This window comes from Capra hircus, chromosome 1 (assembly GCF_001704415.2).
Source record: "Capra hircus breed San Clemente chromosome 1, ASM170441v1, whole genome shotgun sequence".
Lineage (NCBI taxonomy): Eukaryota > Metazoa > Chordata > Mammalia > Artiodactyla > Bovidae > Capra > Capra hircus.
The window spans coordinates 53,463,205-53,483,938 of NC_030808.1; the positions used below are offsets into that span (position 1 = coordinate 53,463,205).

The following is a 20,734-nucleotide window of genomic DNA, read 5'->3' on the forward strand; positions in this document are numbered from 1 at the left end:
AACCTTTTTTGAATTTCCTCTCCTAGAACCCTTTTCTCTTCTTACCTCTCTATTTGTACCATGTGGATGAAATGGAATCATAAACAAAGGAAGTTCCTGAACACCTTTTTTATGTGATTGTCACACACCAAGAAAAGCACTCCATAATTAGATAAGTAAATAGAAGTGTCTTCTAGGGACTTTTTTGTTTGTTTGTTTTTTGATAAGGAAGAAAAGCCTATTCAAATCTGCAAGAGCAAAGAGGGCAATTTGTCAGTAAGAAGCAGAGGTGTTTCGTGGAACCTGAAGGCAGAAAAGTACAGCTGTGCCCCACAACAGACTGGAACCACAGAATAGACAGGCCCAGGGTTCCCCTGGTCTCAGCTTGGTGTTTTCCGTGCATAAAGTGGCTACTCACTTGAGCTCTGTGTGGTTTCCAAGCTGTACTATGTTTGCATTCCAGATTACCAAGAGAGAATGTGATTAGCCCAAATCAGAGGTTATCTTTACCCCTAAGTGAGAGTTAAGTGGCTTGATTAAAAATGTTAACTGACATTGAGACTAAGCTCCTCTCAGAACATGCTCTAAAAGGTTTAACACATGTCAAATTTTCTCTTAATTTGTCTATTTTGAATATCTTTCAGAAAAAATATGTGCATACTCTGACGACTACTTTCCCAGGTACGTAGAAAATAAGTCATGGATTATGATTCCCAAATAGTATGGAAAGTAACTAGTGTTATATTGCTTTATAAGTTTGAATTAGGAATGTTTCACTTGGGTTAAAACAAAAAATGAGTTTTAATTACTTTTACTTCCATCTGAAGATTAATAGTCATAACATTATCTACCCTAGTTATTTACTGTCCCTGAGTCAATGAGAGAGCTGGATGAAGGACAAAATGAAACTAATCTGGTATCTACAGAATCCTCATTAATTTTGGAAGAAGATATCCTAGATTATGATTCAGTTCAGACTGTAAGAATGTAGAATAATTAAATATAGAATTGTGTGGCTCTTAAGAATTCAAGGTGGAAGGAAATCTGGCAATATCTAATACAATTTAATATATGTATGCACATACACAAGAATGCTTTGTGCTGTGCCATTTTAAGGGTATTGCCAATAAATAACTCTAAATAATATACAGTTATAGATGTAACATAACTTAATCTCTTATATTTATTAAGCAAGTTACAGATAAATTTGTGCAATACTTTTTTAAGAAAAGGTTTATGATGTCACAGTAAAGAAGTTTCATTTTCTTAGACAGTATATTCTGACCCAAGTGTATCATTAAATTGGAAATTTCTCTTTTGGGACAAAAAAATCTAAATATAGAAAGTTTTCTAGAGGATTCTTTAAGACCTCTTTGAAATGGTAAACTGAAAGGTTGAAAATGCCTTTCAAAAACATAAAGCTTTCTCACTGGTATAGGGTAACACTGTAAACTTTTATTGTCCTCTGAAAAGGTCCTTAGCCCTGGGATTTCTTTGGAAGGAATGATGCTAAAGCTGAAACTCCAGTACTTTGGCTACCTCATGCGAAGAGTTGACTCACTGGAAAAGACTCTGATGCTGGGAGGGATTAGGGGCAGGAGGAGAAGAGGACGACAGAGGATGAGATGGCTGGATGGCATCACTGACTCAATGGATGTGAGTCTGAGTGAACTCTGGGAGTTGGTGTTGGACAGGGAGGCCTGGTGTGCTGCGATTCATGGGGTTGCAAAGAGTCGGACACAACTGAGCGACTGAACTGAACTGAAAAAGGTCCTTTAAAAAATTATTCTCCTTGTGGAAATGTCTGGAAGATTCAGATCTGGGCTACAGGCAGACCCACACAATAAAGAAAATTTATATTTCATGATTATTTTTAACATTACATTTTACAACATGAGATAATTTAAGTCATTAGTTCATATCAAGAGTGATTTGCTGATTCAGTTACAACAAAAAAATGTGACAAAAAGAATCCTACATAGCCATGCAGAACTTAATCTGACAGTTGATTTTATACTCTTCACTTGAAAGGTAGTTAAGATGCATTGTTATAGAAAGTAATATGATACAATCATTCTACCAAAGACGGGACTGGTGGTTTTTGAATTAGGATGATAAGAAATCAGAAAGGAAAATTGGTAAAATACCCATCTCAAAACAAGCAAGCTCTTGGCTGCAGGGAAAATTCAGAAAAAAGGCTGATTCTTTTATAACATTCATTCTTTCAATAAATATTCATTTAACAAATAAGCGTTTGTTAGACAATAGAGATACAAAGATGAAAAGATGCGGATCCCTCCAAAAAGGATTTAATAATCTGTTATCAACTGTAATAAATCTCCATTTGGGCAGAATTTGAATATACAATGCAGATTGTATCTATAAAGAGGCTATCTTATTAATTCACAAGTTTATGTATATACTTCACAGCTTGTCTATTTCTCTGATTATGTAGTTCGGAAGCCAAAGTCACCTTTATAGGAGAGCATGGAGGCTTCAGGGAAAAAACAAAAAACAAATGAACTGTCTCCTGTCTTTAATATTATATTAAAACAGCAAGTGGAAATAAGGGCTATCTTTCTTTCAGTTCAGTTGCTCAGTCATGTCTGACTCTTTGCGACCCCACGGACTGTAACACGCCTGGCTTCCCTGTCCCTCACCAACACCCAGAGCTTGTTCAGACTCATGCCCATTGAGTTGGTGATGCCATCCAATCATCTTATCCTCTGCCCCCTTCTCCTCCCGCCTTCAGTCTTTCCCAGCATCAATCAGGGTCTTCTCCAATGAGTCAGTTCTTCACATCAGGTGGCCAAAGTATTGGAATTTCAGCTTCAGCATCAATCCTTCCAATGAATATGCAGGACTGGTTTCCTTTAGGATGGACTGGTTGGATCTCCTTGCAGTCCAAGGGACTCTCAACAGTCTTCTCCAATACCACAGTTCAGAAGCATCATTTCTGTGACCCTCAGCTCTCTTTATAGTCCAAGTCTCACATCCATACGTGACTACTGAAAAAACCATAGCTTTGACTAGACAGACCTTTGTTGACAAAGTAATGTCTCTGCTTTTTAATATGCTGTCTAGGTTGGTCATAACTTTTCTTCCAAGGAGCAAGTGTCTTAATTTCATGGCTGTAGTCATCATGTAGAGTGATTTTGGAGCCCCCCAAAATAAAGGCTGTCACTGTTCCCATTGCTTCCCCATCTGTTTGCCATGAGGTGATGGGACCAGATGCCATGATCTTAATTTTCTGAATGTTGAGTTTTAAGCCAACTTTTTCACTCTCCTCTTTGATTTTCATCAAGAGGCTCTTAGGTAGGACTGACTTTTCTTAGGTAGGACTTAGGTAGGTATCTTTCTTAGGTAGGGCTAGAATCGTGGATGTTTCCACAGTTCCTTACATGGTCTGAGGCCAGGAGAAGGGAGGCAAGCTCACCCCACCCTGGGTTCCCTGCTGCCTCTCTCCCTGCTCCTTCTCAGCACTGGTTTAGGTGGGAAGCTATGCTGGAGAGGAAAGAAATTTGCCTCTCTGATCTTCTGCTCCTGCATTAGTAAGTCAGGAACATGATCACTTAAAGGACAGGAAAGTGTCTACATCTAATAGAAAGTTAAATACCTGCTTCCTGTTATTTATCCCAGGGTACTTTATTTTTCCTTTAAACATAATTCTGCACAATTCTTATCTTATGATCTGTGTTAACGGGATAATGCAGTGAGAATAACATGGGTTTGAGATCCAAACAATTCTGGATTTTAATCAACTCTTGCAATTACTAGGTTTGTAATCTTGCGGAAATGAGCATTTCTAAAGTTGAATCATAACATAATACTACACTTACAGAGAGTAGCTGGTTAAAAAAAAGAAGCTGACTACTTTATAGGTCTAAATTAAGGTCTAAGAAAATACTCACCCATTTGGATTATTCATATCAGTTCAGTTCAGTCGCTCAGTTGTGTCCGACTCTTTGCGACCCCATGAATCGCAGCACGCCAGGCCTCCCTGTCCATCACCAACTCCCAGAGTTCACTCAGATTCACGTCCATCAAGTCAGTGGTGCCATTCAGTCATCTCATCCTCGGTCGTCCCCTTCTCCTCCTGCCCTCAATCCCTCCCAGCATCAGAGTCTTTTCCAATGAGTCAACTCTTCATATGAGGTGGCCAAAGTACTGGAGTTTCAGCTTTAGCATCATTCCTTCCAAAGAAATCCCAGGGCTGATCTCCTTCAGAATGGACTGGTTGGATCTCCTTGCAGTCCAAGGGACTGTCAAGAGTCTTCTCCAACACCACAGTTCAAAAGCATATTTACCTCTTAATTAAAGAAAGCAGTTCAGGTAATTAGGAAAGCAGTTCAGATTTACATTAAGCTTATTATAGCTCAGTTTTCAGAGTCTCTCTCAAGGACTAAGAACAAATTTCCAGCAACTTTTGCATGGTCTCCTCCTGCATGGCACTGAAAGGTGCTTTTATCACAAAACGTATCTCATCTCAGTTATTCTTCTACCTAAAATGATCTCTTGGATTTCTAGAGCTCTGCAGGTTGAGGACCCCGCTTCACTTCCCCTCTTTGCTGAATATACTGACCTGGTGCCCTGGAACAGACTTTAGTCTCAGCTGTCGTCTCCACCTGTTCCCCGGGTTGAACATCCTAATGATAGTGGAACTCTTGGGTAGCCTTCCCTAGCATCAGATTTCCAAGTAGATACACAGAATAGGCCCTCGCTATGACCACTGCTGCATTTGGAACCCAAACATCTCCATGTTCTCCAGCCTTCTGTTTGTTTTAATGTACAAGTAACCATAATCCAAACTCCAATTCTGTGTGAATGCAAGAAGTCCCGTCCCTTGCCCAAATCTTTGTGAGAATCTCCCAAAATGGACTTACAGGTTTCAAAAAGCTCATTCTTGATTGTCTTTGGGGCATGCCTAGCTCTATGTCACTGCTCTAGGTTTCTTTCCCATCTCTTTACAGTTCTTCAAGATAGCAGAACTTTCCAGCCTCCCTTCTCTCAAACTTTGAGAAAAAAAAAAACAAAAACACTTTTTAAGTGTCCTTTAAGTGCTCCAAAGCATTGGCAATACAGGCTTCTGTTTGACTTTATCTAAAATAAAAAGTGGGCATTATTAGAAGAGCACTTGAACACTGATCAAAATAAAAATTTAGTATTAGATGTCATATCTCTGAGACCCTATTAAAATATCTCCTCATAGGAAACACTACTGGTTCTTAGCTAACCCTAGCCATACAAAAATTGCTAGGGTTTATGTTTTTCTCCTGGATCAAGTGTCTATCTTTGATGTTTACTCATGCCAAGTTCAGGAAACCTATACTCATGGTACAGTCCCTATCAAAGTAAAAATTTATTGAGGATATACAGAGGAATACATTGCTGCAGCAACTTCCCCTTTTCTCTCTTGCATCATTTTTTTTTTTTTTTTGGTCTCTTTGGTCTGATTCCCATCAGTATATAAAGAGACAGTAACATCTTACATCTTTAAGAAAAGAAAGACCCTCTTTATAGCAGGTTGCGTGCAGTCACCTCTTCATTGTTCTGTACTCTTTACAGGAAAACTTGGAAGTTCCATGTACATTCTGTCCATATTTGCTAGCTTCTCTTCCTCTTCTTTCTTGAATCTACTCTATTCAATTCTCTGTCCTCAATAATCCACTGATTCAGCTCTTGTCAGGGTCACCAGTGAAATATGTGTGGCAAATCTTAGTCTCCCCTGTGATCCATCTGCAGCATGACACATTGTCATTCTCTCCTTCTTGTGTGCGTGCTAAGTTGCTTTAGTCATGTCTGATTCTGTGCGACTCTATGGACTGGAGCCCACCAGGCTCCTCTGTCCATGCGATTCTCCAGGCAAGAAAACTGGAGAGAGTTGCCATGCCCTCCTCTAGGGGATCTTCCCGACCCAGGGATTGAACCCACACCTCTTAGGTCTCCTGCTCTGACAGGCAGGTTTACCACTAGTGCCAATTTTGAGACACTTGCTCATCCAGGCTCTGAGGCCCACCTCCATTTTAGCTTTCCTCCTCAATTACCTGGAGCTCCTTTTCCTTTGCTGGCTCCTGAACCATAGATGACAGAGTTCCCAGGGCTCATCTAGTGAACCTCTTCTCTATCTACACTCATGTCATTAGTAATTGCATCCTCTCTCATGGCTTTAAGTAACATTTATACACTGGGCAAAGCCCAAACTTTTACCTGCCTATTCAGAAAAAGCGAAGTCACTCAGTCATGTTCGACTCTTTGCGACCCCATGGCCTGTAGCCTAGCAGGACCTCCATCCATGGGATTTTCCAGGCAAGAGTACTGGAGTGGGTTGCCATTTCCTTTTCTAGGGGATCTTCCTGACCCAAGGATTGAACCTAGGTCTCCCACATTGTAGGCAGACGCTTTACCATCTGAGCCACCAGGGAAGTCTTTTAAATAAATATCTATTAAACAAATAAAGTTAAGCAAAACCAATGTCTGACAGACCCCTAAGCTTACTCTTTGCTCAACCTTTCAACTTTCCAGACCCTTAAAATAGTTTTATTTAGTTTTCCAGAAGTGTTTTTCATTTTTATTTGGATGTTGAAACCCGCATTTATGTCTTAGAATTTGGAAGCTGAAAAGAACAACATAGGGAATAATTTAATATTTCTGTTTTTTAAATCAGGAAATTTAAACTTCAGGAATTTATGTTCAAAGTCATCCAGGCAAAAGTAATGATTTAAAAAAAAATTGAACTCACTTATTTAATCTTAAATAATAAAGTAAGAGGCATTTTCTTTAAAAGGACTTCACAATAAAAATGATAAAATATGAATAAGAACTTTAAAAATAGAGACTAGAGAAAATTTATGTGAAAGTGGAAAATCTGAACCGTAAAGATGTAGATTGAAAGCAAAAGAAGAGGGCAGCAGAGGATGAGATGGTTGGATGGTTGGATGAGATGGTTGATCACTGACTCAATGGACATGAGTTTGAGCAAACTCTGGGAGATGGTGAAGGAGAGGAAAGCCTGGCATGCTTCAGTCCATGGTGTTACAAAGAGCTGGGCATGACTCAGTGACTGAACAACACAATCACAATATTGTTTTAAATTTTGATGTGTCAGTAAATGTGCTAATTGGTTAGAGGATCATTTCAGACATGTTGAGAACAATAGAGAACCTGATCTGGCCCAAAACTCAGAGGTGCACTAGCCTCTGGGCATATTTATTAATTTACTCTAAATAGTAATGTCTTCAACATAAACACTGCCAAACATTTGTGCTTGAAGTTTATTAGATATTTGCAATAGGCTGGAGCTATTTGGCATTGCCAAGTAAAAATATATTTATTAATTTGTTGGTTAGACTGCTTCTTTATAATAGATTATTTGTGATGATTAATCATTTGAGACCTGCCTGCAGACACAGGCCACTGCATTATAAATCACATCCTATTTTCTTCATAGGGAATGAAATGATGTTCATTTTTTGGACATGATTTATCATTTGCAGGTTGTATCTGCTATTCATGTGTGCTGGGAAAATGGATGGATTGTCTTATTAAAAATTCCTCACCTTTTGCTATTTTATTCTCTGCATAGCCAGAGAAAAACCATTAGCAGGGACTTAACTTTGTATCCTGATATTAAGCTGTAGTGAATTACCAATAGACAGAAAGGGTATGGACAAGTTTCTTTGTTATCAAATAAGGCAAATACATACCAGCAACTGGACTTTTCAAATAATATCATACAGGTATCATTTGATCTTTTTTTAAGGATACATTCTTGATATTTAAGTATACTGTCTTCTTTCAGAAGCATGGGACTAATATAGGTGTTATGCCTTGTGATTAGAGCTTTTCCTTTTGATGCAAATCCCTCCAGCTCTTGGTGATATATAATCTCAAAGTTAAAGCAGTTGCTGCTATTTTATGAAATGCCACTCACTGCCTAAAATGTTCTTCTGTTGCCAGCCTGCTATTGTGAAAGCTGGTCACCAGGGCCCTTGTCACTGCCTGCGACAATAGTAGTCTACTGTAATCCTAATAGGATTATTCAGATGAAGCAATAAGGAAATTTAATTAGACATCAAGAGCAAATAATATTTAGAACTTTAGGGCCAGACTTGCATTACAATCCTAGCACTGTCAGTTACTATGTGTCTTTTGGCAATTTGCCTCTATAGCTTGAAAATTCCTTATGTGCACAAAGGGGGAGTTTTGATAAATGAATCCCGTAGGGTTGTCCTGAGGGTTGAATGAGCACCGGCATAAAGAGAAGCTTTGACGTTTGCTATTTATTGCTGATATTACACATAAGGTTAGGGAAAATATGTTAATCTATCTGAAAAGTGGGAAATAATATTTCTGTAGAATTTCCCTGGGTTTTTTATATAATGTATGTAAAACAGCACAGTATTTGGATGTAATAGGTAATCAATCATTTTATTGCATCTGCCAGCCTAAGTCTACAATATTTCTCTGGCCTCTTATTTTTTAATCACTCTATATTTAGTAAACAGTGTTAGGGTCGGAGTGATATTCTTAGCAAGCAAACAGGAAGTACAGTGTATAGTTTCAGTTCAGTTCAGTTCAGTCACTCAGTCGTGTCCAACTCTTTGCGACCCCATGAATCGCAGCACGCCAGGCCTCTCTGTCCATCACCAACTCCCGGAGTTCACTCAGACTCACGTCCATCGAGTCCGTGATGCCATCCAGCCATCTCATCCTCTGTCGTCCCCTTCTCCTCCTGCCCCCAATCCCTCCCAGCATCAGGGTCTTTTCCAATGAGTCAACTCTTCACATGAGGTGGCCAAAGTACTGGAGTTTCAGCTTTAGCATCATTCCTTCCAATGAACACCCAGGACTGATCTCCTTTAGGATGGACTGGTTGGATCTCGTTGCAGTTCAAGGGACTCTCAAGAGTCTTCTCCAACACCACAGTTCAAAAGCATCAATTCTTCGGCGCTCAGCTTTCTTCACAGTCCAACACTCACACCCATGCATGACCACAGGAAAAACCATAGCCTTGACTAGACAGACCTTTGTTGGCAAAGTAATATTTCTGCTTTTGAATATGCTATCTAGGTTGGTCATAACTTTTCTTCCAAGGAGTAAGCGTCTTTTAATTGCATGGCTGCAGTCACCATCTGCAGTGATTTTGTTTAGTGCACAGATAATCTAGGTTCTAGTCCTGGCTCTGCCATTTTCTGATTCTGTGACCTTCAGCATATTATATAACCAATCTGTGCCTCAGGTTCCTCATCTATAAGGTGGGAATGCTATAGTGCCTGTCTGGTTAAATTATTGTGAGAAATATAAAAGAATGAATATATATAATGCACTTCAAGTAACTCCTGACACACAGTAAATGTTAAATAAGTATTTGCTATTATTTACTAACAGAAGATCCAGAATATACTTTTCAAATTCATACATACGCACATGCATGCACACTTGTATTTACTGACTCACTTGCATATCTACCTTGGGTGGTCAAGGCTGGATAAGAATGTGCAATAATTTACTCAATACTGAAAATACCTGAGAAATTAGATATGAACTATGTAGATTCTAACAAGGCAAATTATTTCCTTCTTATAGGGAAGATGAGTATGATCTCGAAGACACACCAATTTATGGTAACGTAGATAATGTGGCCTTAGGTAAGTTTTATTTTTCCAAAAATTAAATTTACCTATAAATCAATTACCCCCACATAATTCCACAAATAATTTGAGGTAGCTTATTTTTTGTCACAATCATATTTAAATATTTCAATGGTAACCATACATTCGAGTATATTTAGCAGATCATTTATTACGTATTTTCAAAGCTGCGTATTGTAAGTTGTATTGCAACATTCAGTGTGAATCAACATCCTGTTTTGCTATATTCTCTTTATTTCACTCTAGTTTGTAGTGAGAATACCGGAAGACTCAATTACCATGAATTCTGACACACACAGATTTCTATGAAATAAAGCTATTTCTAGAACAGAAGATTGCCCAGGGGAACAGTGCTTTATGCTCTGTATACAAAAGTGTATCTACAGTGAATAATTTGGCTAAAAGAACAGATTCTCTGGTTTCCTTTGTTTTAACTGGTTCTTTTAAAGTAGCGAATATAGGGTTACACTGATGACAAAGCAGGGAAAGAGAAGAGCCAAACCATCAATGAGTGATGGGTTACACACTTTTTGTTCTTTTGTAATAAGTACTCTTCAATTCCCAGCATCCTTTATTCCTTGAAACGTTCTACTCCCCCACAACTAAAAAACCCCTAAATGTTTCAAAACAAGCAGCTGTGATCTGATCCCAGCCCTCTGATGAGAGAAGCCGTCAGACAAGGGCTACCAATTATTTCTATCCCTGCCCTGTAAGCACTTAATTCATGATTGGTGGAGGGTGGGTTGCTGCTGCTGCTAAGTCACTTCAGTCATGTCCAACTCTGCGTGACCCCATAGACTGCAGCCCACCAGGCTACCCTGTCCCTGGGATTCTCCAGGCAAGAACACTGGAGTGGGTTGCCATTTCCTTCTCCAATGCATGAAAGTGAAAAGTGAAAGTGAAAAGTGAAAGTGAAGTCACTCAGTCGTGTCCGACCCTCAGCGACCCCATGGACTGCAGCCCCGCAGGCTCCTCCGTCCATGGGATTTTCCAGGCAGGAGTACTGGAGTGGGTAGGTGGGGTTAACTCCTGTTGACTGATGTCTCAAACAGATTCCCAGTAATGAATTACATTTATCTGAATATCTGTATATCAAGACAGTATGAAATCTCCTAAAGTTAAACACATGAGAATTTTATAGAAGTCAAGAATTTAAATAATCTTTGTCTCTCCCCACCCTCTGCCACCATTGTAAAGCATCCTTTAATCCTCTGCTCTCTGCGGAATCAAAACTATTTTTCAGGAATAGACTATTAAAGAATTTTTCTTCCTGTTTCCCTTTGCAGAATTGTGGTGCCCACTTATACTATTTGAAGATTTTATTTCTTTTGTGTCCTGGTAGCTCAAAGCCTACCATATCTGCAGGCTTCATGAGCAGTGAGCACAGGTGCATTCTGACTTAGTAATTCCACAGTAGGACTTAGGAACCTCCTATTTAACAAGCTTCCTGGGTGATTCTAATGCATATTTCCCATGGTTTACGCTTTGAGAAACATTATGGGCCAGTTCTCTACACTGCTTATCAGAAAGGGTTGGAGCATTACAAAGTACCTTGTATTATAAACACATCTTTTCATCTATGGGGTCAAATTGGTGCAATCAACATTTCTTCAGCGTTACTCTCCATCCTACAAGTCATTAGCTCTCCTTCCTCTCCCTTTTACATAGAGTATCTGGGGAAAGAAAGGTATGGATGACTCAGTAAGCATCCCCCACAGAAGGAAATAGGTTCATGCCTGCTGGCTGGTGGACATGGCCAAACCTCCCCAACAACTTAGTATCAGCCTTATATTCCCCACTGCATACCCCTCAAAACAGCCTGGATGAACTGTCCTGTCACTGATATGTGGGACAACAAACATAATCTAAAATATATTTTTTCAAAAATAGTGTAGGGTTAAAAAGGCCTCTGAGTAAAATATCTTTCTTATGGAAAAAATTACCAAATTTTGGTCATCAATATATGTGCTCCGTGCTTTATGCCACCTGTACCATTTGTAATCATACTTAAATAGAAGGGCGCAGGCAAGCCTTTAACTCATAGGATCTCTGTAACATATAAATGGTAGTTTGAGCAGAGACTGTCATGTCCTGCAATGGTATAAAAAGAATAATAGCCAAGTGACCATCTTTTGTCTAGATATTAATACTGTGGGGCAACAGGCTTCTCCACAGTCTGATCTGTAGAGAGCAGTTTGTACCTCCTTACCTTTGCACTGCCACAAAAATAGACTAATCAAGTGACTCCCAAGGGTTTCACATTTATAGCTAAGTGTTGTTTGGGTCATGTATTACGATTTGTGCCAGCATTTTTAAATTTTCCCATTGTAAACCTCTTTTCAACTCCCCAGAACCAGTGGATGAAAACTGCTATGAACAGATGAAAGCACGACCAGACAGATCTGTGAACAAACTGCAAGACGCCCCACCTTCGCAGGTAAGTTTTATTTCCTGTATCAAGGGCCAGATGCAGCCTGGGTCATGGCACATCTCCCTGTTTCAAGAGCATAAAGGCAGCATATTCTGATAAACATCAGAAGCAGCCTGTTAGAAATTTTGCATTCTGAACTGCTGTCAAATTCTAGCACCTAAGCTGTAATGAAAAACTCAGAAGGCAAATAAATAGTTTTCAGAGCCACACTTAAAGAGTCAAAATTGTGTACAACTACAAACGCAGTAGATTTCAAGGGAAAAGTGGATTCTCTTTCTAAATAATTAAGCTTTTTTTCTTTCAGAGCAAAAAAAAGTTACATGTATCAAAGAAATAATTATAAAAAGTGACACATACCGAATGCTCAGAAGACCTACATGTCAGGAATGGATGGTGAATGGGGAGAGAAAGATCTTAGTGAAAAGAAATTAACTATAAAAGAACATACTTCTGTTTTATAAGGAAAATGAGTGTAAATTTAATGCAAGCTGCATGGCTATTGTCTTATGGCAAGATTTACACACGGCTTTTTGGGGATAGGCAGGACTAAAGCATAAGCAGAAATAGAAAAACCCAAGAAGAAATGAGTAGTTTATACTTTTCCTACCCACATCAGTTCAGCCTCCTCAGACATAGCACTACTGTTCACAGTTCTTAGCGTATTTGTGGTTGAAGTGTTATAAATTTCAGTTATAATGGTTATTTCTTCTCTTTCCCTATCGCATCCCTTTTTTTAATGTGCTTTCATGCTATTTCCTAGAAACAGGCATAGGGCCAGCGTTTCCTATGTACTCGTTATACATCAGACTTGTCTTATGTGCTTTATAGGTATTAGCATTTTAGATTCCTATGAGGGAGGCAGTATGATTATTCCCATTTGACAGAGATGATATAAAACTTGCCCTGGAGACTCAGAAACCAAGTAGGGAAACAGAATCCAAAGTTAATCTCACTTGACAGAAAACATTTTCCTCCCAATAATGGGTCAAAACTTGGAAACTTCCCATTAAGATAGAATTTCCTTTTTCTTTATAGGAGCCTTCTAAAAATCAAATTCTTAAAAATTTTTTAATGAAAACAAGATGTGGTGAGATTTAAGCAGAATGTAAAGTAACTCTCTCATGGGCAAATCTGCCATGTGACATTCAATTAATTGTTAAATGTATTTTAGATAAAAGATATGAAAAAACTGCTTGTTATAATATGATTTGCAAAATTCATGATAATAAAAAGAAAACCTCTTGAGAAAGGTTAAAATATAACTATACCACCGGAAATGCAGTGATCCACAGCACCTTAGTTATAATAGAACTGAGACTTCTGTTGCTGTTTGAATAGAAGTTGCTGTTTAATATATGTAAATTAAATAGGTCAGCCTTATTTATACTGCATCTGGTTTATACTCAAGAGCAAATTGTGCAGAGCCTTAAAGTGTCATTAAAATCTGTTATTTTATAAATTATATATTTAAAGACACTTCTAAGGGAATTAGTCTTTATCCTTCTCACAAATTTAATTGCACAAATTAGAAGTAATCTCTACTTTTAAATTAATTTTTATTGGAGTATAGTTGATTTACAATGCTGTGTTTGTTTCAGGTGTACATCAAAGTGAATCGGCTATATATGTATATTCACTCTTTTATAGATTCTATTCCCATATGGGTCATTACAGAGTATTGGGTTGAGTTCCCTGTGCTATACAGTAGGTTCTTATTAGCTATCTATTTTACATATAGTAAGCAGTGTGTATAGATCAATCCCAATTTCCTAATTTATCCCACCAGAAGCAATCTCCTTATATTTGCTCAATTCCATTTTATTAGAGGGCTTCCCTAGAAGCTCAGTTGGTAAAGAATCTGTATGCAATGCAGGAGACAGTGGTTCAATTCCTGGGTGGAGATTTCAGCTAGAGAAGGAATAGGCTACCCACTCCAGTATTCTTGGGCTTCCCTGCTGGCTCAGCTAGTAATGAATCCACCTGCAATGTGGGAGACCTGGGTTCGATCCCTGGATTGGGAAGATCCCCTGGAGACGGGAACAGCTACCCACTCCAGTATTCTGGCCTGGAGAATTCTATGAACTATATAGTCCATGGGGTCACAATGACAATTATCATGAAAACACTGCCCAGTTAGCTACCATGGTACTCAGTTACTTTGTTCAGTTACAAAAGTGTGAAGAATCCATAATGCAATGCAAAAAAAGCTTGATGGATCAAATATTGGAAACAGGAAAAAGCTCCTTGTCCTTTGAAAATGATGTGTACAGTTCAAAAGTTGCAATTTCAGTCTCTAAGTCTGCTATTAACAAGGAAGAGTTGACTGGGAAACTTAGTGACAAAATGGGTTCATGAGAGTCCCCTAAAAAATTTTAGGGACATGAATGTGAACTTATTTTTCTCTTATCCTCACATCAAAACCTCACCCATCCCTCCTTTCCCTCCATGTCAGAAGCATCCTCTCCCCTTTCCAAAGCCAATAGTCCTACTTGGGCTCTTGACTATTTCTTCTACTTCTTTCAAGATCTTGCACCTTCAATTTATTTGCCTCCATTTCTTTAAATGAATGAAGTATTATTGACTTACAAATATACCCAAATCTCTGCAATATTTAAAAACACAAAACAACAAAACTTTTACTTCAACCTGTTTTTGTCTCTAATTCCTAAACTGGTTTTTACTTTTCTCCAATTTCTGTTTATATTCACAGATACATATATTTTTTATCCCTGCCTATATATTTCCTGGGCCTCCCAAGTGACTCAGTGGTAAAGAATTCGCCTGCCAATGCAGGAGACAGGAGACACAGGTTTGATCCCTGGGTCAGGAAGATCCCCTGGAGGATGAAATGGTGATTCACTCCAGTATTCTTGCCTGGAAAATTCCATGCACGGGGAGCCTGGTGGACTATAATCCATGGGGTTGCAAAGAGTCAGACACAACTGAACATGCATGAGCATGCAATGCACGTGTATTTTCCACCCATCTATTCAACTGAAACAATACTTGGTAAATCACAAATGACCATTACACGTACAATTTGTGGTCTTTTCTCAAGATTCACATTCATTGAACTCTGCAGGACTTGATAAATGTTGACCAGTTGTGGACCAGAAAAACATTTGGAATACTTTCAGTAATAAGTATAAAAACTCAATTCAAGCTATATCATAAAAGGGAAATCACTGGCTCATTTAACTGAGATATGAGGGTATCTTATTTTTGAAATGATTAAATATGAGGGCTCCTCCATTTCTTCTCCCTAGTTCTTTGTTCAGTTCAGTTCAGTTCAGTTCAGTCACTCAGTTGTGTCTTACTCTTTGCAACCCCATGAATTGCAGCACGCCAGGCCTGCCTGTCCATCACCAACTCCCGGAGTTCACTCAAACTCACGTCCATCGAATCAGTGTTGCCATCCAGCCATCTCATCCTCTGTCGTCCCTTTTCCTCCTGCCCTCAATCCCTCCCAGCATCAGAGTCTTTTCCAATAAGTCAACTTCTTTGTTACTGACTTTATTCTCTTCTGTTACCAACAGGCTCTTCCATTGAGGCTGGCAAAGCCACAGGAGACCCAGATTTTCTTTCTCCCAAATCCAGGGAAAGATATCTTTTCTATTTCTGCACCTGTAACTCAGTCCCCAAAAGGCCATGTAGCTGGCTCTGCTGAAGTCATATGCCTACTCTTGACCCAGCTTCTGTTGGCAGAAGGATGGGTAGTTTAATTGGTTCCAGCCTGGGTCGAATGCTTATTCCTGTGCTGAGATGGGATACAGCATTGTAAACTGACTGGCTCTCCAGGACCAGATAGAGGAAAGAAATTTCCTAAAACAAAGTGGAGAATTTATTAAAGAAAGAGAATAGAATAAAGTGCTAGACAGTCAAAAATGTTACCCACCCCTCTCTATTACTGAATGCCTTTTGGTAATTTTGCTAACTTCACTGACATATTCTCTAGGCAAAGGCAAACCAGCTTTTAAAGCATAAGTTATGTTAAGAAAGCAGTGAAATGTCCAGTTTCCTTGAAATACAGAGTTTATGTAGGAGAGTACCGGGAATCAAATAGAAAGTGTGAATTATGAGCATAGGAAACCTTGAATGTTATGCTATAAAATTCAGACTCTAGGCTAAAGTTTCGGGGCCAGGATGGTAAAATATAAAAGTTATGCCTTAGGAAGATAATTTGAAAATAGCATATGGGCTATCTGGCAGAGTATAGAGATTCGATGGCAATGATACCGATTACCTATCCACAATTATCCAGAAATTATTTTAGAAATGAAGTCAGACCAAAGATACCAGAGAGGTTACAAATAGAACCATTCCCCTGCCTGGTAGAGGAGATAAGACTTTTTAACTTTTAGCATAAAACAAGTGCCAACAGGGAGAAGCTAATCCATGCATCGGGGGGTTGTTAATCCAAATGTTGCTTCTTTACCCAAAACCCCACAAATTGATATAAGTTTGGCTTATGCTGAATGGTAAACTTTATTTTTGTTTATTCAATGGCTGTTCTAAAGTTTTAGCCTACAGCTCCATAATACCACCATGCCTTGGACCTTATCTTGGTTCGAAAACCAGGTTTGAACTGTGCAGTCTACTTAAACATTGGTTTTTTTCACTAGATGCATACTGCAGAGCTATACAGCAAGGGGTTAGTTGAATTTGTGGGTGCAGAACTGTGGATATGGAGGGCAGACTATAAAATTATATGTGATATTAAATTACATATAAATTATATGTATATTCAACCTGCTCAAGGGGTTGGCATCCCTCACTCCCACCTTGTTTAAGGGTCAAATGTAAATTACCTCCATTTGCTAATAACATTGTAAGATGCATGTTAAGTCACAGCAGTCATGTCCAACTCGTTGCAATCCTATGAATTGTAGCCCACCAGGCTCCTCTATCCATGGAATTCTCCTGGCAAGAATACTGGAATGGGTTGCCCTCCTCCAGGAGAACTTCCCACCCAACATCCTAAGATAGGTACTCTCATTTGATAGCAAGAGGTTAAAAATATTGATAGTTTAAAAAAAAAAAAAAAAAAAAAAACTGCCCAAGGTCCCATGATTAGAATGTCACAGCTGGAATTCAATCCTAAAACTTTCAAACACCAAATTCAAGATCTTGTCTTCCGGCTTATTGCTTTCTGCAAGTTCCTCTAGTCTCCTGCCCTTTTTAATCTAGTGCTGACCCAGCTTTAGGCCAGAGAGGACCGCCAGGCTTTCTTGGATGCAAATGAATCCAAGATAAACCTAAATGAGCTCAAAGAGGATCTGAGGACAGGTAGGCAGAAGGAAGTAATAGGGGAAAATGGGAAATGCAACTCTCGCCAAATGCTGGTCATATAAATGGTTGTTGGTTGTTTAGTTGCCAAGCCATGTCCAACCATTGCAAGCCCATGGACTGTGTAGCCTCCCATGTTCTTCTGCCCATGGGATTTCCCAGGCAAGAATACTGGAGTGGGTTTCTCCAGGGGATCTTCCCAACCCAGAAATCAAAGCTGGGTCTCCTGCATTGCAAGTATCTTCTTTACTGACCGAGCCATCAGGGAAGCCCCAGTCATACAAATAAACCCTGTTAACCTTGTACTTCTGAGTCTCAAATGTAGAGAAAGTAGAGACTTTTGTGGGTATCAAATAACCAATTATTAAACATATGTAAAGCATATCTGATTGGTTATATTCCTTCCTGTCATGCTTTGTTCCCAGTTTAACAAATCAGAACATTGTTACTTGGTAGGTGAAATACAGGGCAGGCACTCCCTGAGGTGAATGCAGGGGGAGAAACTGGTTTAAAAAAATCCATCTAAAAAGTTCATGTGTATTCTGAGGATAAGAGAGAAAACCGTTTTCTTTTAAGCATTTTCCACTCCAAAATCTTGAATTTACTATTTGTAGTTATATCGACAAATTTGGCAAATAAGGCCATGAAGACCAGAAAACAAACTTGTGTGTTTTTGGTAGGCTTTAGAGTTTCCCAGAGGTCAAAGTTAAAAGAATGGCTAACAGTGAAAACTTACCATGCCTTTCTCTTTTAGGAAACTGAAGTAAGGTTGTGCTATGCCTCATTAGATCACAACAATGAGGGGAAGCGAAAAAAGCCCAGGAAACAGAAAACTCATTTGTCAGACAAAGATGAAGAGGGGCAGATGCATGCAATGGATATCAGCCTTTCTAAGACCACTTTGGTGGACAGTTTCCCACCAGAAAGCGAGGAAATAGAGGAAAACATTCACGATGATCCCATCAGGCTGTTTGGATTGATCCGTGCACAGAAAGAAAGTTTACACTCACTAGACTATGATCTAGCTCAGTGAACTGGCTCTTACTGGACGTGTTTGTCAAAGAAATGAAGACCCATTTGACACAGCATGACTTGTCACGGTGATGATCTGACCATCCGTTGGTGGGATGATCGCTTACCTTTTATCCAGAGGTTATGTTATGCACGCCAAATGGAATACCATACTAATTAGCTATTTAGTTATTTGAATTCACTTTAAAAACACCTATGTAGTAAAATATAAATAAAATCAAGTTTATTTTGCAGATTGATCCTGATAGAAGCCATAACTTCAAAACAATACTCAGTGACGTAAACCTCCCCCGAAAAAAGGTTTTAAGTATATGTTCTTGATCATGTTGAAAGAAGTCAATATATTTTTTTAAAGTTCTCCTTTCTGAATGTGAAATACCCCATAATTGGAGAAATTTTCTGATTGAAAGGCATAGGAGGCATTTAAACTTATTTCTAAGAGTAAAAAGATAAGCTTCTTAATATTTTCCACAAATGGAAATTTTAGTTCTAGAAATTATAAAATTAATACATACTCCTTATAATAATAAATAGTATGAAAAATAATTTAGATATTCTACTAGCCAGAGATAATTGCCATGATCAACTTTCTATATATTCTTTTAGATATTTTTCTCGGCGTGACCATACATATACCCGTATATAGGCCCACTAGATTTTGAATTTACTAAAAGGGGGAATGATGATTGTATACATATTATTTAAACTTTTTTCACTTAATATATCATAAATTTCTTTCCACTGTTATTTTTAACTATAACTAACTATAGTTAATAATTTTAATTTAATGACTACATAGTATTTCATTGATGATTGTACCAAAACTTAAATAATTTTGAAGTACATTTAGCTCATTTCCAATCTCTGGGTTTTTTTTTTGTTTTTTGCTTTTACAAATAACATTTTAATGAGAATCCATCTTTGCACATGTTTGGTACTTGTCTGACTTCTCATGGCTAAATGTCCAGGAAAAGGATTGCTGCTTTAAAAGGTGTGCATTGCGTAAGTCTCTATAGATTATATTTCTGAAAGGCTAAGAGTTAGGTCAAAGTGTGTGCCCTGTTTAAATGCTAAGTGCTCTTAAATTGCTCTCCAAATTTTTTTTTCTAAAATGCTTTCTCTCTCTCTCCATTTGGAGTAGACAATTGGGTCGAAATCACTGAACAACAACATTATACTTGACAGCTATTGCTCCTGCCCTCTGACCAGAGCTTAGAAGATTTTAGTGACTCTTCAATTATGTGTGGAGCTCCCGTGGCTGTTGATATCATAAGTTATGCAATGACCATGGAAACAGGCTTTGCACCCATTGAACTAGACTAGGATAGAAGATGAGTATTAGGTTAAAGAGAAGTGTAGCTACTAGTAAAAAATATATATATATATTATTAAGAGAAATGAATGAAAGACAATAACAGCGAGAGGGCATCTCTGAAGGAAATCTTAATTCTGAGAACTGAACAATGAGAAGGAGCCACCCACATAAAAGGAGGAAGAAAGAGCACATTTTGTGTAAAGCTTCTATCCCTATTTGGAAGTGCCTACTTCTATCAATAATTATTTTCCATTATGAATCTGTAGAAAAATAAATGCTGATTATAAAATATTTTAAGTTGTCCACAATGCCATAGAAAAGACAAAAAAATATTAATATCTAAGTTCAGAAGAAGTCAGGTTTCTGATTCCGAAGAACCGAAATGAAATTAATAATACATGTTGAATTTGTGTTTAATGTTTAATTTAAAATAAAATTTTGGCTATCATGTTTATGTTGTTACATGTTTATATATTACCATAGTTCAATAAAAATAAAGTTAGATTGTGATTACAGCAGCTATTTTTTCCTATAACTATTCTACAGGATTCACTTGTATTATTTACCTGGCATCTAGAAATATTTGAATTTTTTGCCTCTGGTTTATATCATTTGAATTCTAAAATATTTTGAGGTTTTATGTACCAGATATATCTGATGCACATTAGGAAGATTTTTAGCTACAAATTTAAATTCTTTAATAAATATAAGGCTCTTTAAGTTACCTATTTCTTATTGTGTGATCTTGGTGAATGTGTCGTTTGAGGAATTTGTTAAATTTATCAGCATTAAGTTGTTCAAATACTCTCTATTATTCTTTTAATATCTGTAGAATTTGTAGTGACTTTTCTTTTATACTGATAATTTGTTCATTTTTACCCATCTAGAGGTTTGTTAATTTTGATTCCCTGAAAAAGTTATTGTTCAATTTCCTATTGTTTTTACATTTTCTGTTTCATTGACTTACCCTCTGATCTATCCTATATCCTTTCTTCTGCCTAATTTATGTTTCATTTTTCTTTTAAAAAAAAAAAACATTTT

The 20,734-nt window shown here is 38.0% G+C and overlaps 1 protein-coding gene across 1 annotated transcript in view; it reads left to right on the forward strand.

Annotated features, from left to right (window-relative positions):
• Positions 1 to 20,200, forward strand: part of LOC102175896 (T-cell receptor-associated transmembrane adapter 1) — a 46,375-nt gene extending 26,175 nt beyond the window's left edge. The window contains exons 3-6 of the mRNA XM_005674899.3: positions 624 to 660; positions 9,565 to 9,626; positions 11,981 to 12,066; positions 18,101 to 20,200. Coding sequence (XP_005674956.2) covers positions 624 to 660; positions 9,565 to 9,626; positions 11,981 to 12,066; positions 18,101 to 18,379 — 464 coding nt within the window. The 3' untranslated portion in view covers positions 18,380 to 20,200. The remainder of the gene's footprint in view (positions 1 to 623; positions 661 to 9,564; positions 9,627 to 11,980; positions 12,067 to 18,100) is intronic.